This window comes from Musca autumnalis, unplaced genomic scaffold (genome assembly GCF_047663935.1).
Source record: "Musca autumnalis isolate F117 unplaced genomic scaffold, ASM4766393v1 scaffold_5, whole genome shotgun sequence".
Taxonomy (NCBI): domain Eukaryota; kingdom Metazoa; phylum Arthropoda; class Insecta; order Diptera; family Muscidae; genus Musca; species Musca autumnalis.
Window position 1 is genome coordinate 15,023,577 of NW_027412088.1, and position 25,367 is coordinate 15,048,943.

The 25,367-nt window shown below is 32.1% G+C and overlaps 3 protein-coding genes across 9 annotated transcripts in view; 2 read left to right on the plus strand and 1 right to left on the minus strand.

Moving 5' to 3' along the window:
- The window catches only part of Lrt (Leucine-rich tendon-specific protein), an 81,324-nt gene that overhangs the window by 27,566 nt on the left and 28,391 nt on the right, over positions 1-25,367 (minus strand). The window lies entirely within an intron of this gene.
- LOC141406777 (lysozyme c-1-like) lies at positions 10,435-16,196 on the plus strand. The gene is made up of 4 exons (XM_073992800.1): positions 10,435-10,485; positions 10,749-10,929; positions 15,013-15,186; positions 15,470-16,196. The coding sequence occupies exons 2-4, from the start codon at positions 10,764-10,766 to the stop codon at positions 15,658-15,660; spliced, it is 531 nt and encodes a 176-aa protein (XP_073848901.1). The 5' UTR covers positions 10,435-10,485; positions 10,749-10,763; the 3' UTR covers positions 15,661-16,196.
- LOC141406778 (lysozyme-like) lies at positions 16,438-24,026 on the plus strand. Of its 6 annotated transcripts, none has more exons than XM_073992803.1 (4): positions 16,438-16,512; positions 22,515-22,726; positions 23,078-23,254; positions 23,700-24,026. In XM_073992803.1, exons 2-4 carry the CDS (start codon positions 22,555-22,557, stop codon positions 23,846-23,848), a joined length of 498 nt encoding a protein of 165 aa, XP_073848904.1. In that variant the 5' UTR covers positions 16,438-16,512; positions 22,515-22,554; the 3' UTR covers positions 23,849-24,026. The 6 variants fall into 6 exon arrangements, with proteins under 6 accessions (XP_073848904.1, XP_073848903.1, XP_073848902.1 ...); XM_073992802.1 differs by having other exon boundaries at positions 16,446-16,614; XM_073992801.1 differs by having other exon boundaries at positions 16,454-16,614; positions 22,464-22,726.

The window sequence follows — 25,367 nt, forward strand, 5'->3', positions numbered from 1 at the left end:
TATAAAATATAAAATATAAAATATAAAATATAAAATATAAAATATAAAATATAAAATATAAAATATAAAATATAAAATATAAAATATAAAATATAAAATATAAAATATAAAATATAAAATATAAAATATAAAATATAAAATATAAAATATAAAATATAAAATATAAAATATAAAATATAAAATATAAAATATAAAATATAAAATATAAAATATAAAATATAAAATATAAAATATAAAATATAAAATATAAAATATAAAATATAAAATATAAAATATAAAACATAAAATATAAAATATAAAATATAAAATATAAAATATAAAATATAAAATATAAAATATAAAATATAAAATATAAAATATAAAATATAAAATATAAAATATAAAATATAAAATATAAAATATAAAATATAAAATATAAAATATAAAATATAAAATATAAAATATAAAATATAAAATATAAAATATAAAATATAAAATATAAAATATAAAATATAAAATATAAAATATAAAATATAAAATATAAAATATAAAATATAAAATATAAAATATAAAATATAAAATATAAAATATAAAATATAAAATATAAAATATAAAATATAAAATATAAAATATAAAATATAAAATATAAAATATAAAATATAAAATATAAAATATAAAATATAAAATATAAAATATAAAATATAAAATATAAAATATAAAATATAAAATATAAAATATAAAATATAAAATATAAAATATAAAATATAAAATATAAAATATAAAATATAAAATATAAAATATAAAATATAAAATATAAAATATAAAATATAAAATATAAAATATAAAATATAAAATATAAAATATAAAATATAAAATATAAAATATAAAATATAAAATATAAAATATAAAATATAAAATATAAAATATAAAATATAAAATATAAAATATAAAATATAAAATATAAAATATAAAATATAAAATATAAAATATAAAATATAAAATATAAAATATAAAATATAAAATATAAAATATAAAATATAAAATATAAAATATAAAATATAAAATATAAAATATAAAATATAAAATATAAAATATAAAATATAAAATATAAAATATAAAATATAAAATATAAAATATAAAATATAAAATATAAAATATAAAATATAAAATATAAAATATAAAATATAAAATATAAAATATAAAATATAAAATATAAAATATAAAATATAAAATATAAAATATAAAATATAAAATATAAAATATAAAATATAAAATATAAAATATAAAATATAAAATATAAAATATAAAATATAAAATATAAAATATAAAATATAAAATATAAAATATAAAATATAAAATATAAAATATAAAATATAAAATATAAAATATAAAATATAAAATATAAAATATAAAATATAAAATATAAAATATAAAATATAAAATATAAAATATAAAATATAAAATATAAAATATAAAATATAAAATATAAAATATAAAATATAAAATATAAAATATAAAATATAAAATATAAAATATAAAATATAAAATATAAAATATAAAATATAAAATATAAAATATAAAATATAAAATATAAAATATAAAATATAAAATATAAAATATAAAATATAAAATATAAAATATAAAATATAAAATATAAAATATAAAATATAAAATATAAAATATAAAATATAAAATATAAAATATAAAATATAAAATATAAAATATAAAATATAAAATATAAAATATAAAATATAAAATATAAAATATAAAATATAAAATATAAAATATAAAATATAAAATATAAAATATAAAATATAAAATATAAAATATAAAATATAAAATATAAAATATAAAATATAAAATATAAAATATAAAATATAAAATATAAAATATAAAATATAAAATATAAAATATAAAATATAAAATATAAAATATAAAATATAAAATATAAAATATAAAATATAAAATATAAAATATAAAATATAAAATATAAAATATAAAATATAAAATATAAAATATAAAATATAAAATATAAAATATAAAATATAAAATATAAAATATAAAATATAAAATATAAAATATAAAATATAAAATATAAAATATAAAATATAAAATATAAAATATAAAATATAAAATATAAAATATAAAATATAAAATATAAAATATAAAATATAAAATATAAAATATAAAATATAAAATATAAAATATAAAATATAAAATATAAAATATAAAATATAAAATATAAAATATAAAATATAAAATATAAAATATAAAATATAAAATATAAAATATAAAATATAAAATATAAAATATAAAATATAAAATATAAAATATAAAATATAAAATATAAAATATAAAATATAAAATATAAAATATAAAATATAAAATATAAAATATAAAATATAAAATATAAAATATAAAATATAAAATATAAAATATAAAATATAAAATATAAAATATAAAATATAAAATATAAAATATAAAATATAAAATATAAAATATAAAATATAAAATATAAAATATAAAATATAAAATATAAAATATAAAATATAAAATATAAAATATAAAATATAAAATATAAAATATAAAATATAAAATATAAAATATAAAATATAAAATATAAAATATAAAATATAAAATATAAAATATAAAATATAAAATATAAAATATAAAATATAAAATATAAAATATAAAATATAAAATATAAAATATAAAATATAAAATATAAAATATAAAATATAAAATATAAAATATAAAATATAAAATATAAAATATAAAATATAAAATATAAAATATAAAATATAAAATATAAAATATAAAATATAAAATATAAAATATAAAATATAAAATATAAAATATAAAATATAAAATATAAAATATAAAATATAAAATATAAAATATAAAATATAAAATATAAAATATAAAATATAAAATATAAAATATAAAATATAAAATATAAAGTATAAAAAATAATAATAAAATATTTTTTTTGTTATCGTCCCACGCCTCTCTTTCTCGCCCCTGCCGACCGAGGGGGCCACCTCCCCATGACAAAGGGAGCGCGTACACCCCATAGTCCGTACTATGGAGGGATATAAAAGCTGGGAACTACCGGCTACAATGATTTTCAGCCGGTGTTAATATAATACTGTATACATTTATTTACAGGAAACACAAATACAAACAAACATCACAATACACCACAACCCAGCCAGCATTTTTTGAAAATTTTAATCAAATTCGAGTCTTTGAATAAATTAAAATTTCTTTTTATTCTTCTTTGTTTCTTTCCTTTGTTTTATAGTCTTTTCTGCTTTGTTATGTCTTTTAATTATCCTTTATGTTGCTTGGTGGTTAGTATACTGCTTCTTCATTTCACTTGGCAAAACCTGTTGTGTTGTGTTTGTCTGTACCTTTAATATTATACGTTACATTTATATCAAAATTTTGTAGAAAGTGTATATGAGAATTTTATTTTTTTATTTACAACCAAATAAAAATAAAACAAAGCAATCAGTTTTTAATCACCTAACTGTTCAAAATATGATCAGAGTATACATAATTATAATCACTTTTCAAACACCTGTATGACCCTTTTTTGATTAAGCATTTTTCAATCTTCCAGATGATCAAAATGTGACAATAAATAACAAAAAATTGTCACATTTTAAACACCTCAATGATTTATTTGTGATTGCTACACATTTGTTGTTGTATTTTAAATTGAACTCTTTTTAATCATTACAGGGAGTCACTTTCGAGTCCCTTTCTGATCACACAAGCGACTTAATCAATTTTTGATCACCAAAAGGACTCTAAAAAGACTCCTCAATGTGATTTTTGACAAAACAGTCTTCTAAATGCTATCTGGGAATCTACATACGTAAAATAGCATTTTTTATTACCCTGCAAACAAAAACTATCGCGGAAGTGACTTAGGCGTCTCGCCCAGGGCGATGAAAACAGTCGCGGCGATAGTCGCAGAAGTCACCCTGAAGTGACCTGCGTTGTGAAGAAATGAACCACGCCGGCGTGTCGTCTTGGAAGTCACTCCAGCTACACTTCTAAAAGATTATTTCCGGGATAGTTTTAAAAATTAAAAAACATGTTTTTCTATTTATTTTTATTTCATTTTTTTTATATTTATTTATTTTTTATTTTTTTAATTTTTTTATTTGTATTTATTTTTTTCTCTTTTAGAGAAATTATTCTTTGCAATTTCCCCCTACATTAATTTTGTCATATTAAAAATGTGATGTTTTGTTGCCTAACTTGGGAAGCGAATCCGGACCTTCAGAGTGCAAAGTGAGCATGCTTACCACTGCATCACCGCCTCATATAATCATCAGATAGAAAATGTTCTATATTTCATCAAATGTGTTGAATCATTAAATAAATGTAAACAATCGCCTTGGAAGTCACTCAGAAGTCAGTCCGAAGTGTCGGCATACGCGATAAAACGTAATCACAATAAGGCTATAGAAATTGTTTGTGTAATTCACCAACGATCTTCCTTGGCGTGTCTCCGGAATGACCTCTTAGGCGAGGGAGTGCGAAACTCACTTCCAATTGCTGGCAGGGTACTTCCACAGAATCATAAAATGGTATAATATTATACAGTTTGTTATAGGCCTCGCATATGGAACGAAACGGATTACTTAATTCATAGTTTGATTTTGCTACCGGAAGTTTAAGTGGTATGTAATGACGCGTATTACGACGGGGAAGATTTAGATCTAATTCACCGACCAAAAAGTTACTATCAATTTGCCCTCTTAAAATGTTGGTAATAGCATTAAACGTCTTCTCTCGAGAGTTGGTAGATCGATTAATTTTTAACGATTTTCGTATGGTGGAAGATCTACATTCGTATTCCATTGCAAGCCTCTATGTGCAAAAAGAAGAAATTGAATTTGAACATATATTGAATTGAATTAAACATAAAATACAAAATATAAAATTCCCAGTCATTTATCTAGATGCAGTGGTAATCTCTTAGACTGATTCATCCAATTCGAATTACTGAATGGTCGAAAGAGAACCTAATAGAATGATTTTTTTTTTATTTTTATATTTGCTACGGAAATACCTCCTTAGATGTAACTACTAAAGGGCATCCCACAATTCGTTTAGAGCCTGCATTTGTTTAAATAATTACTTATGATAGTTTCTGGTGTTGTTGTTGTTTTTCTTCTTGTTGTTGTCATACCCAAACGAAATCACTAAACAGCAAATTGTAGAAAACCGTGACAACAACAACGCGAGAGAAATGTGCAGAACTCAAAAAAATAAATATAAAATAAAACAAAAACATTAAAAATACTATTATAATCTATATATATAAAAGAGCTTAGTGATAAGTGAGTGAGTGAGTGAGTGAGTGACTGACAGATCATCGCCCAGACGAAACCGCTGAAGCTAGAAAGCTGAAATTTTGACTGTGGGTTGCCGTCGGTGTGTAGGGGTGAGATAAGGCTGGGTTTTTGGAAATTCGAACTGGAAGGGTACGAAATGTACCAAAAGGTACTAAATATGGTACCCTTTGTATTAGGCAAGCGGGAAGAGCTAGAATTCTGAAATTTGGAATGAGGGTAACTGATGGAGAGTTAGAAAGATGTACCAAAGGGTTTTGGGAAATTCGACCTCTAAGTGTACGAAAAGTACTAAATTTAGTACCTATTGTATATTTTGAACGGATTTAGCTAGAAACTTGGAATTTGGTATAGAAATGAAGGTTGGGAAGTGGTGTTTATAAAAAGAAATGGTTTGTGAAATTCGTACTCGTGTGTACGAAAAGTACTAAATGGTACTAAATTTAGTACAATTTGGATTTGGGTGAAAGGATAGAGCTGGAAATCTGAAATTTGGAATTAAGATTACTGACGGAGTATAGGATTGAGATATAGGGGTAGTTTTGGAAATTCGTACTTATGTGTACGAAAAGTACTAATTTTAGTACAACTTGGATTTAGATGAACGGATAGAGCTAGAAACCTGAAATTTGGAATTAAGATTACTGACGGAGTATAGGATTGCGATATGGGGGTAGTTTTCGAAGTTTGTACTTATGTGTACGACAAGTTCTAAATGGTACTAAATTTTGTACAACTTGGATTTGGGTGAACGAATAGAGCTGGAAACTTGAAATTTCGAATTAAGATAACTGTTGAAGTGTACGATTGATATATGGGGTAGTTTTAGTACTTATGTTTACGAAAAGTACTAAATGGTACTAAATTTGGTACAATTTGGATTTGGTTGAACGAATGAGCTGGAACCGAGCAATTTCGTACTTATTTTGTACTAAATATGGTATCCATGGTATTAGGCAAACGAGAAGAGCTAGAATTCTGAAACTTAGAACGAGGGTCACTGATGGAGAGTTATAGAGAGAACCCTTTGGTATGGTTTTTGGGAATTCCACCTATAAGTGTACGAAAAGTACTGAAAGTTACTAAATTTGGTACCAATTGTGTGTTTTGAGCGGTTAAAATGATTTTGGAAGTTCGTACTTATGTGTACGAGAAGTAATAAATGGTACTAAATTTGGTACAATTTGGATTTGGGTAAACGGATAGAGCTGAAAACCTGAAATTTTAAATTTAGATTACAGTCGAAGTGAAATATGGGGACAGTTTTGGATATTCATACTTATGTGTACGAAAAGTTGTAAACGGTACTAAATTTGGTACAATTTAGGTGAACGGGTAGAGCTGGAATCCTGAAAATTTTAATTTATTTACTTTTGGAGTGTAGGATTGAGATAGTTTTGGAAATTCGTACTTATGTGTACGAAAAGTTGTAAACGGTACTAAATTTGGTACAATTTAGGTGAACGGGTAGAGCTGGAATGCTAAAATTTGGAATTAAGATTACTTTTGGAGTGTAGTTTTTGAAATACGTTCTTATGGGTACGGAAAGTACTACATAAATGGTACTAAATTTGGTAACATTTGGATTTGGGTAGACATGGTAACCTGAAATTTGAAATTAAGATTACTGATGGAGTGAAGGACTGAGGTAGTTTTGGAAATTCATACATATGGGTACGGAAAGTACTACATGGTACTAAATTTTGTACAATTTAGATTTGGGTGAACGGATTGAGCTGGAATTCTGACATTTGGAATTAAGATTACTGTTGGACTGTAGGATTGAGTTAGTCTTGGAAATTCGTACCTATGGGTACGGAAAGTACTTAATTTGGTACAATGGTACTAAATTTGGTACAAATTAAATTTAGGTGAACGGACAGAGCTGGAATCCTGAAATTTTGAATTAAGATTTATATTGGGGTATATGATTGAGCAAGTTGTGGAAATTTGTACTTAGGGGGTACGAAAAGTACTAAATGGTAATCAATTTGGATTTTGGTGCACGGATAGAGCTGGAATCCTGAAATCTGAAATTAAGGTTACTGATGGAGTGAAGGATTGAGGTAGTTTTGGAAATTCATACTTACGGGTACGGAAAGTACTAAATGTACTAAATTTCATACAATTTGGATTTGGGTGAACAGATAGAGCTGGAATCCTTTATAATTAAGGTTACTTATGGGGTGTAATATTGAGATAGTTTTGAAAATTCGTACTTATGGGTACGGAAAGTACAAAATGGTACTAACTTTGGTATACTTTAGATTTGGGTGAAAGAATAGAGCTGGAATCCTTAAATTTATAATTAAGATTACTTATGGAGTGTAGGATTGAGGTGGTTTTGGAAATTCGTACTTATAGGTACGGAAAGTACTAAATGGTACTTAATTTGGTACATTTTAGTTTTGGGTGGACAGATAGGGTAGAATCCTGAAATTTGGAATTACTGTTGGCGATAGTTATTGAAATTCGTACTTTCAAAGGAAAAGTATTAATGTTATTATGAATAGAGATGGAATTCGGAAATTTGGTATTATAGACCCTCTTGATGTGTAGGGTTGAAATATGGATGTGGTTGTGGATATACGTACAAAATTACAAAATGGCACAGAATTTGGTTCAAATTGTTATTGTGTAAATTAGTAGAGCTGAAATTGTGAAATTCGGTATTATGTATACGTATTTATGTATACGAAAAATACTAAATTGCGGTTGGGTTGCGGTTAGTTTTGGATAAAATGCAGTTTTTTTAACTTATACATATTATAAGTACTGAATTTGGTACCAGTTTGGCGTTGCTTGAAGGGAAAAAGGTGGAATTTCGAATTGTTGTATGAGGGATGGTGTTGGTGTTTAGATAAGATTTTTTTTTAATGCATACAAATTCAGAAATTGGGCTAAGGGCTGGCTGACTTATTGAGAAATACGAAATGTACTAAATGCTATTAAATTTGACGTTGGTGTAGCAATGAAGCTGGGATAATATAATTAGTGTGTGAAAAGTACAAAATTGCAATCAATTTGGTATTGGGCTAGGGAATAGAAGTGGAATTCTGGTATATTATTTGTCAGGTTTATTGTTAGAAGTGGTCGTACAATAAATGTACTAGAAATATTAAGTAATACTAAATATTGAAGCTCTGGTATTGAGTGAATAGATAAATGAAATTTATTGCGAGGATCACTGTTAATATTGGATCAGAATGTTTATTAAAATCCACCTTTAAATATATGAAACTTTTCTACATGAAATACTATTGGCATTGGGTGAACAAGTAGAGCTAAAACTGTGACATATGAGCTAAGGTTCTGGATTCTAAAAATTGTACTGAATAATGTACTATTGTTTCTATGTTAACACGAATTCGGTTTCTAAATAATGTAATAATTGTTCCACAAACATCCCAGACGGGACAAGGGAGACTTCTTTCATATCAATGAGTGTACCCCGATACATATTAGCTCAATGATATGGGACCTACTGATTATCGCCGAGACCGAACGGCGTGCCTTACGACACCACTTGTAGAGAAGTTTTACATGACTGAAATACTCAGGAAATGTCGCCAACATTACTGAGGGATATTTTGCCACCGCCGAAAATTTGATGTTGCCTGACCGGGGAATCGATCGGTTTTCTACATTTTGATGTCACAAATTCCAAAACTCGGACTGAAATTTAAAATGTAGGCCGCTGTTGAAGTGTAGAGGTTTTTTTTTTGAGATTCGAACAAAACGTGTACGAACAGTACTTGAAAGAAATTAAATATCAATTCCAATAGGTATTAGTACATAAAAATGTTCAGTGTTCACCATATTAAATATTGTTTATTTGAATATTATTCCTTTTCCGCATACGAAGTAGCGGGCATTTTGCTAGTATTCATATAACACAACCACAAAGACAACAACAATTTTAAACAATGTTTTTATTGTGCTTTTTATTTTGCTACTGTTGTCGTCGTTGTCATCGTCACATACAACCGATCATTGTCATTTTTTTGTACGTACAATTTTATTCCGCATAGCAGGTCTTCAGTATTTAAAACGTACTTATTGAAACAACAAGTGCTTTTTGGGGGAGGGCTTTTTTGCTATACAGAGAGCAAGAAAATATAATAATACATTTCAAAAACAGACAATATTAATAAAAACACGAAAAAATTGCAAACAGAAAACGTTGAAAAGTCAAAAAGGTTCGCGCAAATGGAATGTTTTTTTCTGGTTTCTTTGAGGTGTTTTTTGTTTTGTATGACATTTGAAATTCTCTGTTGTAACGTGGAGAAATCATCTATCCATCCATCACTTACTAAAAGTATCCAGTTTAAATTTAAACCAACTGAGAAAAAAATAACAAACAAAACGAACAGAGTAACAACTAGAACATCTTCACCTGCTTTTCAAGTGGTGGTGATCGTGGTGCAAACCTAGAAACAAAGGTTGTAATCACCTTTTATGGTTCGAATAGAAAGAAGATTCTTCCTTATCAGTTTTTAGTGTGCTGAAGCAATTGTTTTTCCGTTTTTTTTTTCTTGCTGCTACACTCACATGTTGTTGTTATGGCTGGCTGTTTGTATGCCAGTCTGTCTGACTGTTTGTCTAAATGGTCTGCCAACCCGATCACCATTCAACCGGTTATATCTTGCGGATTGTTTGTTATTGCGGAGAATAAATGAATGATCATGATAGAAGTTGGACTAAGGAACAAAATTGAAGACAGTGAAACAGAAATAATAGGAATATAAGAAACAATTACATATACAGTGGGGCATGTTTCCAAACATAATAAACTACGGCTGTTGATTATGACAAACCAAAAAGCAACTCTAACATGTGGAGATCTAACAAAGCAGTTTCATTTATTTCTTCAAATTCTTTAAAATTGTGTTTGACTGTTTCTAATGATTGGTTTACATTTACGAAATCCACTCGATTTCCACTGTCAATTTCATTGCTTAAACGTCAAATGAAATCCAATGGATTTCAGATGAGTTTTCATTTGACGTATACGCAAAGGAATTGACAGTTGAAATCGAGTGGATTTCGTAAATGTAAACCAAGCTTTATAGTTTATTAATAACACAAACTATTGCAATCAATAACGACTGTCAAATACAAATTTCATTTTGAGGTTTGTTCATTATAACCACGTTCCACTTTACAATGCCAATGTTTGTAAACAAAACAAAATAACAAAACTCAAACTAAAATAATTAAAAACAAACAATTTTTATCTTTTGTTATCATCATTATGTTCAATATTCTCACAAGTGAATCTTTTTGTAAAAATATTGAATAGTTATTCGTAGATCATTGTCACTTTCGCAAGACATTTCATCCTGTAGAGAAGTGTTCTACACTGAGTATTAATAAATCGTATTTCTTTACAAATAGTGCCACCATCTCAAAATGCAAAGCCAAAAGGTTAAATTAAAATGTTTAACATCGATCACCATTGTCTTCCTGCTGCTGTCACATTGTACCTGCCCAATTTATGCCAAGAAATATCTGCGTTGTGAATTATCCCGTGAACTGGTGGAAAAATATAAAGTTAACAAAACATTTTTATCAAATTGTAAGTATAATTCATTTTTTTTTATTAATATCTTTAATAGTGATTAAGTGGAAGAAGCATCGTAATGGGTTTTTACAAGTTTAAAAATGAATGAATGAAATGTTACTACAGAATTTACTGATGTATAATATTTTTAATAATGTTTTTTTATGACCTCAGCCTTATGGCAACAGAGGTTATATATACTTCACATAATTAGAAATGTTGTTCATTGAAATAAAATTAAAAATTCGTTTCACAAAAATTGGAGTAGATAGAATCATGACCATTGGTTCGTTTGTCTGATAAACACCACAACTTACTTACTTACTTAGTTGGCCCATTACAGAACATTTGTTCCATAGACCGAACTAAGAAAAGATCTCTAATTCTCTCTGTTTCGTGCTTCGCTTTTTGGAATACCGCGCCTTTGGCCTGCCAATTCTGCGTGCACCGCCATGTGGCTCGAATTTATACGCCTTTTTAGCGGGTTCATCTTCGCTCATTCTTATGATATGGCCTAGCCAACGCATCCGCTGCATCTCGATACGTTTATCTATACTGATGTCGTTGTATAGCAGATACAGCTCGTGGTTCATGCGACGTCGATATTCACCGTCAACGCAGATTGGTACGTAGATCTTTCGACGAATTTTTCTTTCAAACACACCATGTCTGCTTGAGCAAGTACCCAGGCTTCGGAACCATACACCAGCACGGGTAGTATCAGTGTTTTGTAAAGCGTTTTTTTTTTTTTTGTTTGGCGAGTTGTGGCTTTGTTTTTAAAGTGCTTACTTAAGCCAAAGTAGCATCTGTTTGCCAATACAATTCTTCATTTTATTTCACAACTGATGTCCTTTGTTGTGTTTACGGCGGTGCCGAGGTATACGAAGTCTTTTACTACCTCAAAATTATGGGAACCAACTTCAACAGTTGGTCCGATCTCAATGGTCGCATTGCGCGTCGACACCATCAACTTGGTCTTCTCACCGTTTACCGCCAGACCCACTTTAGCAGATGCTCCTTCGACCTTCATAAAGGTATCAGTTACTTCTTTTACTGATCGGCTCATGATGTCTATATCATCAGCATAAGCAAGTAACATGTGGCTATTGGTGTAGATTGTGTCACTTCTTTTGACATGTGCCGCTCGTATAACCTTTTCCAGCAGGATGTTAAAAAGCTCATACGAAGGGCTGTCTCCTTGCCTGAAACCTCTTTTGGTACAAATTTCTTCGGAGAGGTTCTTTCCTATTTTAACTGAGGATCTCGTGTCAGTTAAAGTCATTTTAAAAAGCCGGGTGAGCTTTGCGGGAATACCAAATTCAGACATGGCTTGGAATACATTTGAACGCAGTGGGCTGTCATCCACTTGTATGCTCCATCGAAGCTTAGGTCTGCCGATTCTGCGTGCACCGCCATGTGGCATATATTCATACGCCTTTTAGCGGGTTCATCTTCGCTCATTCTTATGATATGGCCTAGCCAACGCAATCGCTGCATCTCGATATGTTTAACTATATTGATGTCGTTGTATAGCAGATACAGCTCGTGGTTCATACGACGCCGACGCAGATCGATCCGTAGATCTTTCGAAGAATTTTTCGCTCAAACACGCCAAGCACTGCCTTATCTGCTTGCGCAAGTACCCAGGCTTCGGAACCATACATCAGCACGGGTAGTATCAGTGTTTTGTAATGCGTTATTTTTGTTTGACGAGTTGCGGCTTTGTTTTTAAAGTGCTTACTGTTGGCCAATACAATTCTTCTTTTTATTTCACAACTGATGTCGTTTGTTGTGTTTACGGCGGTGCCGAGGTATACGAAGTCTATTACTACATCAAAATTATAGAAACCAACTTCAACAGTTGGTCCGATCTCAATGGACGCATTGCGCGTCGACACCATCAGCTTGGTCTTCTCGCCGTTTACTGCCAGACCCACTTTAGCAGATTCTCCTCCGACCTTCATAAAGGTATTGGTTACTTCTTTTACTGATCGTCCCATGATGTCTATATCATCAGCATAAGCAAGCAACATGCGGCTATTGGTGTAGATTGTGCCACTTCTTTTGACGTTTGCCTCTCGTATATCTTTTTCTAGCAGGATGTTGAAAAGGTCACACGAAAGGCTGTATCCTTGCCTGAAACCCCTATGCGATAGGGATCTATAGTTGGATCATAAAGTCTTATCTCCTTTCTTATGGACGGTACACAGGATGCTCAGGTTTCAATCGTCGGGTACGCGTTCTTCCTGCCAGTTGGAGCTAACTAGCTGCATACACCTTATCAGCGTGTCGCATCCTGCAGCCTTATTATTCTTCAGCCGGTTTATTGCTGTCTTTACCTCATCTTGGCCGGGTGGTATACATTCAATACGATCTTCTGGGATTGGATCTGTGATATCTTCGTCGACTTCGCTACCATTGGATACCAACAGTTTGGAAAAATGATCTTTCCATATCCTTAGCAGACTATCTGTATCAGTTACCAGATTACCTTGCTGGTCTCTACAGGAGGATGTGTCTGTACCAAAGCCATCAGTTTGATGTTTCACTCTTTGGTAGAATTTTCGGACTTCATTCTGTCTCCTGTACATTTCGATTTGTTCACACACCCGCTTTTCCATCTCTCTCTTTTTCCTGCGGAAAAGACGTTTCTCCTCTCTCCTTTTCTCCTGATACCTCTTTCGTGCGCTACGCGTTGCTACTGATTGTAAAGCAGTGTTAATCACCACTGGGCTCGCGAGCCGTGTCTGTGTGAACACACACAATCTCAATTGCGGTGAGATTGAACGTTACTCTCACCACCGATAATCTTCTTTGTTTTAGCAATGAATAAAGGCACACGATGTTAATCTAGATAGGGATAGATAATCTCGTGTGTCTGCCCAACACAAACAGAGCGGTTGCATTTGTAGTTGTTGATGAACACTGTTGTAAAGTAGCCCTATATGCCGCATTTTTCTCTTCGGTAGCAGAACGACACTCCTGGTCATACCATGGATTCCTTAGTGGAGGTCTCTGGTATCCAAGTACTGATTTTGCGGCTGTTTGCATGGAGTGGGCAATGTTTTGCCATTGTCCTGATATGTTATCGGGACGAGGAGTGTTTTAATGAAGCAGTTGGGCCAGTTGAGTGGAATATGCTGTGGCTATCTGTTGTGATTGCAGCTTACCGATGTCTAACTTTCGTGTTGTGTCTGTTCGTACTTTGTTTGCTACGTTTAAGCGGGTGCGTACCTTTGCTGCAACAAGGTAGTGGTCCGAGTATGTGTTTGCACCTCGGAACGATCGTACATCCAACACGCTTGATGCATCTATCACAACGTGATCAATTTGATTTTTTGTTCTTTGATCTGGCGACAGCCAGGTGCCCTTATGAATATCGAGATGCTTAAATCTGGTACTGCTAACTACCATGTTTCTTGCAGCTGCAAAGTATATCAGCCTCATACCATTGTCAGATGTTTCACTGTGAAGACTGAATATCCCGACTGTTTGTCCAAAGATATTCTTCTTTCCAATTTTGGCATTAAAATCGCCTAGAACAATTTTAATGTCATGGGCAGGACAACGGTCATGTGTTTTTTTCTAAGCGCTCGTAGAATTTATCTTTGGTCTGTTCGTCCTTGTCTTCGGTTGGAGCATGAGCGCAGATAAAGCTGATGTTAAAGAATTTTGCTTTTAATCGAATTGTAGCAAGTAATAAATCGTCAACCCAAGGTTCGTGTCTAGGATATTGAAAACATCTTTTACCCTGCGTTTACAAATGCCAGTATTGGCAAGACAATAGCAAAAATACAAACCTTTTTCACAAATACATTTATAAAATTTAAAATATGTATAGAGAAAAGTATGAATGTATTGGTGAAAATGGTTTGTAACTTTGCTATTGTCTTGCCAATACTGTCTGTGTGTAAACGCCTAGTAAGGTCAGAAATTTACTTATTGTAATTATTTTCATTAGATGTCGCAATAATAACATTTTAGAACTATTTTCTTCCTTGCACTAATATTAGTCGATGATCTTTTTTGCTTACAATTTCCCCTTATATTTTTTCGATTAATTTATCATTAAGAAAAATATTTCCTTTACATTTACAGGGATCTGTTTGATTGAACACGAAAGTGATCGCGACACAAAGAAAGTTACGCGCCTGGGAAATGGTGTGAATAAATTTGGCATTTTCCAGATAAGCAGTAAAGAATGCAGTGCTGGCAGCAAAGTGACATCCTGTGATACACAAAAATATCCCTGCTGTAAAGTGAAATGTGAAAGTAAGTATTCACACTACTTACTTAAATTGTTAAAAGAAGATTATTAATATTAAAAAATACACAAACAAAGAGTTTCTGCTACAATATCTTCCATGCCAAATTATAACAGAGACGCTGTGTAATTTAATAGTCCTATATTTCTTGATATTTAGTAAGCAGAAGAACCAAACATTTCTAATTGTCTTTGGTGTCATTATTGTTCAGGACTTTAGTTAAAAAACGTATTTTATTATTGAGCAAATTTATTTACATTAATTTAATTTATTTATTTTTTTAATTCTAGACTTCCTCAACGATGACATATCGGATGATGTGGCCTGTGCCCAAAGAATATTCGATTTGAAAGGTTTTCAAAATTGGAATGGTTGGAGTTCTTTTTGTCGAAATCCACAAAACTTGCCAAATTTAAGTGTTGCCTGTAATATAAATACCGTTACGCCATTATCACGATTATTTACGAGTTATAGGCATTAAAGAGACCAAAAAGGGAAAGGAAAAAATAAAACAATATATTAATAATTTATGTATTATGATTGGGTGATTATTCATTGACTGAAATATAGACTTCAAATTTTAGAGGAATAATACTGCAAAAAAAAACATACATACCTGAAAATATCAAAAAAGTCTTTGAAATATTAGTTTGTATTATCGCGCCATCTATACTTAATTGTTAAAGTTATTACGTTTACAGTTATTTGAAAGAGAATTGAAAAGCATACTTTTAGGGGAAATATTTTTGTAAATATAGACAGATGACTTGGGGTTCTTAGCAGGCATATTGAAACTGTATGGAGAGAGGCTTATTGGTGTAAGGAGATAAAATAAGCTGGATATATGAAAATTCAACTGCATTGCACGTAGTGATAAAAATTCTCAATCTTAGAGAGTTCTGAGAGTTTTGCTTCAATAAAACATAGTAAAGTTTAAAAGTATGTTATATATGTAGGTGGATTTTAAAATAAAAATACAACGAACAAAATAAGTTTCAATGAAATCGATATGGAAAATTTGGAGTTTTTTTATTTTTGCATATTTTTCTTGCATTTAAATTATACTACTACTATTTTGTTTATTATTATGATGATCCTAATCATATATTAAATCCACCAAGTTATGTCTAATTCATCATAGCAGGTTTTAAATGGGTTAACAATTACAACACAATTTCCATAATCTGCTTGTCTAGATCAGTTACGTTTTGTGAATCCATGCAACAACTAATTACTTTTGTCTGATTACTTGTGAAGTGTCAGTTCAGTCATTCAGTTAGTAGTAGTACATCAGAAAAGCAACAACAAAGCGAATCATATACATACATATGTAGTACGGATAAATATTTTTTCAATTAATATTCACACGTTGTTGTCGATAATTTTGTATTCTTTAAACACATTCTTCTTTGGCTTGTCAATTTCAAGTTAAAAGGTTTGAGAGAACAACAAGTCGAAACTATTTTATCATGTTAATCAATAAGTGTTTCAAAAGATTATATGAAATATATTTGTTTTCGAACATTTATTTTCAAAGTGACAATAACTTGAGGTGTACGGCTCCTAAACGTTTTTTAAATTAGTGTTCAGTGTTAAAAAAATAAAGTACAAAAATTCCCCTACAACTTTGTAAAAAGGTCTATTTTTATTCCATTATGCGATGAGACTAATGAGAGCTTTAAATAATTTATTTTTAACTGGCAATAATTGTGTGAGATAATAAATGTTGTTGTTATTATATTTATAATTTTTACTCACATTACTAATGGCTGTGTTGTAATAAAAGGGAATTTACAACAAACATTAGGCTGTATTAAAATAAATTGAAGCAAATCACACAGTGATTTTTAGAAAACAATTTTTTGTGAGGTACCAAAATATCGTGAGCAAAAAGTAAAAAGAGTCCATGGAGAACGGATGAAGATAGTATCAGTGAATTATAAATTTAGTCACTAATAATTGTTCCACAAACATCCCAGATGGGACAAGGGAAACTTCTCTCATATCATTGAGTGCACGCCGATTCATATTAGCTCAATGATATGGGACCTACTGTTTACTGCCGAGTCCGATCGGCGTGTCCTTAGACACCACTTGTAGATAAGTTTAAGTCACTATTGGTGACAATGTGTGTATTATATGTTTATGTCAAACGCCATCTGTACTTCATTCAGCACATTATAGAATGATAAATTGAGGAGCATACTTTCGAGCGGAATATATAAATAATAAGTAATGCAATAAGGCGTTGTAACTACTAAAAACGTATTAAAGCTTATCGATGCAAATACAGTTGAAGTCGTTTATAACGACGTTCAAGGGACCGATGGAATTGGTCATTACAACCTTTATGTCGTTATAAGCGATATTTGTTTTATGTGGGCTATAAAGCGCCGCAGAAATTTGGGACTCTTGGATTTCGTCGTTATAACCGATATGTCGTTATAAACGATGACGTTATAAGCGATTTTGACTTTAAATACAATAAAGAAGATGTTCGTCTAATGGTCCATGAAAAATATTCTTTCAAAAATCCATGTTCGGTAGACAGTGGCCTGAGAAAAAATCTTCAAAAATCTACGTTTGAAAGATAAGAGGTTCAGACCATTTTGAAAGATAAGAGGTTCAGACCATAAGAGGTTCCATCAGCAGACCGCCCACTTCATCACTTCTGTACGCCGTACTTCCATCAATCATGGGGAAAGCTAATTTGCCTAGTTTCAGAGTTCAGAGAACTGTCCAACCGTTCTAATGTTCGGGGACCAGAAAGGACGTTTCGGGTCATCCTCGCAGCTGCAGCCGATAGAATATACATGTTGGTCGAATACCCGAAGTGCGATAAATTTCCCAGCAGAGGCGACGGGACAAGAAAATGAGCGTGATGAGCAGCGTACGTAAAAATACTTTAAATAACATTTCCAATCGTTTCGTTTCGTATTTTCCATAGGAACAATACAAAACGAAACATAACCCAAGCTGGCGGAGTTCGCTGTTTAGTTTCGTTTTGTTTACATTCGTGAGTGCGAACAAAACGACAAGCGAAAAGTACTCAACTCCACAAGAGCAGTTTATAGGGTTTTTAAACAACCACATGTGTGTGTGTGCCTGAGTGTGTCATTGAGCATAACGCACGGCAAACGTTTGCCAAAAATTCTTTTTGTTCCGGTGATGAATGAAACAACTCGGCAAATCATAGCCAAAGTACATTTGAGCAATCGTACAGTTTTCATCTTTTTACATTGAAAAGTTGGTGGTTTTGGTTGTGAGAATGAAACGATTCAGAGAAGCTGAAAAGTTTGTGGCTTTGTGTGATTGGTACGGGAATCGTTTTGTTAGTTTACGTTCATTGGTGACGAGTTTCGTCAAACCAACCCCAGTGGCCTCAGAGTTAGGTAGTTGAGCACAGCGGAACAACTGGCTAGAACATCTGATAAATTTAAGGTTAAGCCACTCTCGAACCCTTGGACGGTGGGACAGTAACGTTTGCAGAGGTTACTCTGACTGATGCGAAGAGATGCGTAATATATTTGAATCGATAATTTGTCGAGTATGGTATGGATGGTATTAGATATTTTCCTACCGAGAAGAACCCACCACAACTTACAAACATTGATGTTGAAAACACTCATGACCACATCTCCAAGGTAATACTGAAAAAGCTGGATGAACTGGGAGCGAGTATCTCACCAAAGTTATCAACCTGTTGTTAGCCAACCCCATCAAGCCCAATGTTTGGAAATTGGTACCACCCGCAACTGAACCTGGTAAGGATGCCAGCAAAGATGAATCGTAAAAGCCGATTTTGCTTTTTTTCGCCTTAGCAAAGGCTCTTGAGGATTTACTACTCCGCAGCGTCCGAAATCGCTATACAGTTGACGATCATCAGCATGGGTTCCCTAAGGAGCACAGCACTAAAACAGCGGTCAACGCAATCTCAACACATATTAGTCAAGGGCTCAACCAGAACATGTCGTGCGTTAGGATAGTTTTAGAGGTGCTCGAGCTATTAAAACCACTACACCCTGTTTGAGGAAATTGGACAGACAACCTACGGCCACGTTTAAAATTTTAGACAGTCAATAGTGTGGGCGCCAATCGTTCTGGAATAAAAAATCGTAGCCCCGTAGAGTGAAACAGGGAGCTACCAAGGAGGGCTGATATTTCTAGAACCTCCAGACAGCATTAAACTCATATTTGATGGAATATCCGCCACTAAATCTATGGTCACTCAGTTCACTACATGGATTCATGTGTCCAATGTCCTGGTTGAATGTCCACAAACTATCCCAAGCTTCTAGCTTTCACAATCGACATTATATTCAAGTCGTCTGCACATGTGAACTATCTGCTACAAGCTAAAATCTAGGAACAAGGTCCTCAAGTCCCGGCAAACATTTTGGATAGTCAATAGTGTGGACGCAAGTCATACGTAGAATTGTGGAATAAAAAATCGTAGCCCCGTAGAGTGAAACAAGGAGCTCCCAAGGTGGGCTGATATTTCCGAAACGTCCAGACAGCATTGAACTCCTATTTGATGTAATATCTGCCACTAAATCTACGGCCACTCAGTTCACTACATGGACTCATTTGTCCAATGTCCTAGTTGAATGTCCACAAACTACCCAAAGATTCTAGCGTTCACAATCGACAGTATATTCAAGTCGTCTGCGCATGGGGACTACCTGAAACAAGCTAAAATGTAGGAACAAGGTCCTCAAGTCCCTTACCGGCAGCACTTAGAGTGCAAAAAAAGAAGCCTGCCTTAATAACCACACATAAAGCGATAAGTCGTCTGTGTTTCGCTAATAAAAGTGCAACACGTTGGAACAATATTTTTACCCATAAAAACGCCGCCATCGGTTATCAGTGGGCCATCTGCATGAGGAGACGAAAATTCTTCCAGTACGGCAAGACAATGGTATGTTGTCATTGCAGTACTTGCTCGGGTTCATCCTAATCACCGTACGGTGAATAGAACTACCCACCCCCGCTTTTTATACCCTCAGCCTTTAGGCTAGAAAGGGTATATACACTTTCATACGGGCAAAATGTGCCTCATCGAAATAATGGTTTTAGACCCCAAGTATGTTTGAACGAAATGTGTTTCAGACAGTTTGGAGTCGATTGAGCAATATCCGTCCGTCTGTCTGTCTGGCTGGCTGGAGCGCACGATAACTCTCGAACGGATAAACCGATTCGGTTCAAATTTTGGCTTTCGTAATATTTTGCCCAAACTTAGTTTAAGTTCGAAGATGGGCTATATCGGTCCACTCCTTCCGGTACCTTCCACACCAAAGTTCGAAAATGTTCGGAAAATTTGTGCGCACGATAACTCTTGAAGGGTGTAACCGATTTGGTCCATACTTTGCACATCTTGAAATATGTGCCAGACTTAGATAAGGTTTCAATATGGACTCAATCGGCCCACTCCTTCGGGTACCTCCCACACAAAATTTCGGAAAAGTTCAGTTTAGGGCCATCTCTCGAATCGCTTTGTTTTTTGTTTTAGCAACTTGTATTTACTGCCCCCCATACGACGGTAGAAGTTTCATTAGCGGCAAGTCCATACTTCCTGAGAAATTAGCCTGAAAGTTGCAAAAAACTCCTATGACACCGTGTGAGGTGGTTGGAGCGTAAGATAACTCTCGAACGGATCTGCCGATTCGGTCCAAAATTTGGCCTTAGTAATATTTTGACCAAACATAGTTTAAGTTCGAAGATAAGCCATATCGGTCCACTCCTTCAGGTACCTCCCCCACAAAAGTTCAAAAATGTTCGGAAAAATTGTGCGCACGATAACTCTTGAAGGGAGTGACCGATGTAATCCATACTTTGCACATCCTAATATATCTACCAGATATAGATCAGGTTCGAATATGGACTATATTTGTCTACTCCTTCTAGTACCTCTCACAAAAAATTTCGGATAAGTTCACTTTAAGACCTGCTCTCGAATCACTTTGATTTTTGTTGAAGCTATTTGCATTCGCTACCTCCATTACGACGGTAAATGTTTTTTTAGGGGCAAGTCCATATTTCTTGGGAAAACAGCCCGAAAGGTGTAAAAAACCCCTACGTCACCATATGTGGCTGTCGGATAGCACGATAACTCTCGAACTGTTCAACCGATTGGGTCCAAAATTTGGCCTATATTATATCCAATATATATATTATATCCAAACTTAGTTTCATGGGGCAATACCGGTCCACAACTTCCGGTACTTCTCCCAGTATGAATGGGGCAACCAATTTGGTCAATTTGGATCTCCTAATATTTTGTCAAATTTAGTTTAACTTCTAAAATGGCCCATATCGTTCCTCCCTAAGGGTACCTCCCCCACAAAGGTTCAACATTTGTGTCTTAGTGCAGTTAATTCCTAATCCACATTTTTGTCGGCAAGTTCAAATGTCCAAAAAGGGCCACAAAATTCTGAAGAGACCATACATTTGATCTGTCCGTAGGTGAAAATTTCACTTCACATTGTCTGAGGGTATATATCGGTCGGCAAAGCCGACTGACACTTTTTTACTTGTTGATCTTGAGAAAGGGGTCCAACTTTGAAACCAGAATCCATAAACAACTATCGTGTGAATGCGATCCTAGTCGTATATCTCCCATCTATCACAGGTGAGGAGAGTCAGCTGCCACGACAAACCAAACTAACTTCCGGTTAATGCATGCCCAGCATGCGAAGACGCTTGCACGACATGAAATTAATGAAAGGAATGACTTCTAAAATGAAATTCTGCTCCAAATTTTTGGTCCCATACAAAAGTATGAGATATGGTCCCCGAAATGACCCGCTCTGGAATAATTAGGCCCCCTCCTTCTACTCCTCAAACACCTACAAAATTACTCTGGAAACTTCCGAAACGTCTAAGATCACCTACGAAAAGATTATTTAGTTTTACACATCCTCAAAGTATTCGAGCTTAATCATCTATTTCATATACACCGAAGACCTTTGGCCTTGCAAATAAAGCAACCGGTAAATTCCTAGCAATTTTCAACATCTTATCTCTCTTAGAATTTCCAAACAAACAAAAAATAAGCGATTACTGCGCCTTGTCTTGCGACAAAACATTTCATAATTAATAATTGAAAAAAATGCTTATCGCCAATTGCAAACATTTCAGTCCCATCAATGCCTTAATGCAATATTCGTGTATTGCCAAAGAGAGGCGATGGGAGTTATCAAAATCAATTTTATTTCTAAAATTATTTAAAATATACAAAAATATTTTGAAATTGTGATTTATTTCATTGCGAGCGGCTGTGAGCAGCAGAACGATTTAGAATAGAAGGTGGAATTTATTATTTTGCAAATTCTACAGACAATTGATCAACCAAAGCATCGTCATCACCATCGTAATTATGTATCAGCGGCATAACAACAAATTGTCGATAATATTTTTAATTACAACAACTATTTTACTACTGCTACACTGCTATGCCACTCCGGCTGAGGGCAAGAAATATTTACGCTGTGAATTGGCACGCGAATTGATGGACAAGTATCGAGTGAATAAAACATTTCTATCAAATTGTGAGTACATACATAAATTTTGTTATTTTTTATTAACAGTGGAACTGAGTTATAAATAGAAAACGGATTTTGCATAATTTTTCAAAAAATCGAATAGGGAAATTCTGATATTCTTACATGATGTTGTATAGCAATAATTACCATTTTTTTATTATATTAGACACAAAAGTTTCAAAAAAAATAATTAGAAACGTTCAAAAATTTTAACATTTTCCGCTGTATCAAATAGTTGTGAAAAATGGAAGTAATCTTCTATTAAACTTTATGACCATATTATATTGTTTTTTAATTTATTTGAAATATTGTGAATATTTTTTTAATTTAATTTTTTATTTTTATTTCATTCTTCAGGGATCTGCTTGATTGAACATGAAAGTGATCGTGATACAAAGAAAGTCACCCGTCTTGGCACTGGTGAGAGTAAGCTGGGCATTTTTCAAATTAACAGCAAAGAATGTAATTCGGTGAACAACAAAGTGACCGCGTGTGATGTACAAAAATATCCCTGTTGTCGAATTAAATGTGAAAGTAAGTATCCTTTAAATAATTATAGAGTTTAAGAGAGTTATAAGAGACTCTATGGATCAGGAAACTATATATCCATAAAAAAACTTATATTAATCCGTATATAATATAAATGCAAAAACGTCATCTATTCGACGTATTGTCTGTGAAATTTAAATATACAGGCATATTTTTGTGCGGAATATGCAAATAAATATCGAACGTATGGATTTTTCACAAGCAATCCCAGTTGGAATTCAAAACGTCATCTATACCTCAAATTAAACTTTGCCATTCGGAGAGTTGTCTGTGATAAGCAAATAAATGAGTATATTTTTGGGCGGATTATGCAAATAAATATCAAACATATGAATTTTTTACAATCAAAGATGAAGGATTGATTTTAGAAATTTTAAGATATTTTTGACATATTACAATATATTTAATTTAATTGGTCTCCTTTTTACAGGTTTTCTCACCGATGACATAAGCGAAGATGTGGAATGTGCTTTGAAAATATTCGAAACAAAGGGTTTCCAATACTGGAGCGGCTGGAGTACGTATTGTCGCAATCCTCAAAATTTACCAAATTTGGGTGTGGCTTGCGGCATATATTAGATTGTCGTTTATATCGTTTACATTTAGATGTGGATATAGATTTTCATAAGGTGTCAACAATTTTGGGAATATAGTCTTACCTCGAATATAAATAATCAATTACACTTACCTGAAAAGAAGAAAAAAAAACTGTTATTATAAAATCGAATAAAAATTAATTAAATTAACAAGTAAAAAAGTGTCAGTCGGCTTTGCCGACAGATATATACCCACAGACAATGTGAAGCGAAATGCATTTAAGGTCTCTTCAGACATTTGAACTTGCCGACAAAAATGTGGATTAGGAATTAACTGCACTAAGACACAAATGTTGAACTTTTGTAGGGCAGGTACCCTTAGGGAGGACCGATATGGGCCATTTTAGATGTTAAACTAAATTTTGATAAAATATTAGAAGATCCAAAGTTTGGACCAAATTGGTTGCCCCACTCAAGTGATATCGTCCTAGCATTTTAGTGACATTTTTTAAATATTGGGGAGAAGTACCGAAAGTTTTGGACCGGTATTGCCCATGAAACTAAGTTTGGATATAATATGACAAATACCAAATGTTGGACCAAACCGATTGAACAGTTCGAGATTGAACTGCTCTCCGACCGCCCCATATGGTGACAGGGGTTTTTCCACCTTTCCAGTTTTTTTCCCAAGAAATATGGACTTGCCCCTGAAAAAACGTTTACTGTCGTAATGGAGGTAGCAAATGCAAATCGCTTCAACGAAAATCAAAGTGATTTGAGAGCTGGTCTTAAAGTGAACATATCCGAAATTTTGTGTGAGGGGTACCAAAAGGAGTAGACAAATATAGTCCATATTCACACCTGATCTATATCTGGTAGATATATTAGGATGTGCAAAGTATGGATTACATCGGTCACACCCTTCAGGATTACCGTACGAACAATTTTTCCGAACATTTATGAACTTTTGTGGGGAAGGTACCTGAAGGAGTGGACCGATATGGCTTATCTTCGAACTTAAACTGTTTGGACAAAATATTAATTAGGTTAAATTTTGGATCGAATTGGCAGATCCGTTCGAGAGTTATCTTGCGCTCCAACCACTACACATGGTGTCATAGGGGTATTTGCATCCTTCAGGCTATTTTCTCAGGAAGTATGGACTTGCCCCTAATGAGACATGTACCGTCGTAAGCGGGGCAGTGAATACAAGTTGCTATAACAAAAATCAAAGAGATTCGAGAACAGGTCCTAAACTAAACTTTTCCGAAATTTTGTGTGGGAGGTACCCGAAGGAGTGGACCGATATAATCCATATTCGAACTTGATGTATGCCTAGAGGTAGTATTACCATGTGCAAAGTTTGGTTCAATTCGGTTACTCCCTTCAAGAGTTATCGTGCGCACAAGTTTTGCGACAATTTTTGAACATTTGTGGGGGAGGTACCTGAAGGAGTGGACCTATATGGCCCATCTTCGAAATTAAATCAAATCTGGACAAAATATTTGGATACCCAAAATTTGAACAGAATCGATTGATCCGTTCGAGAGTTATCGTGCGCA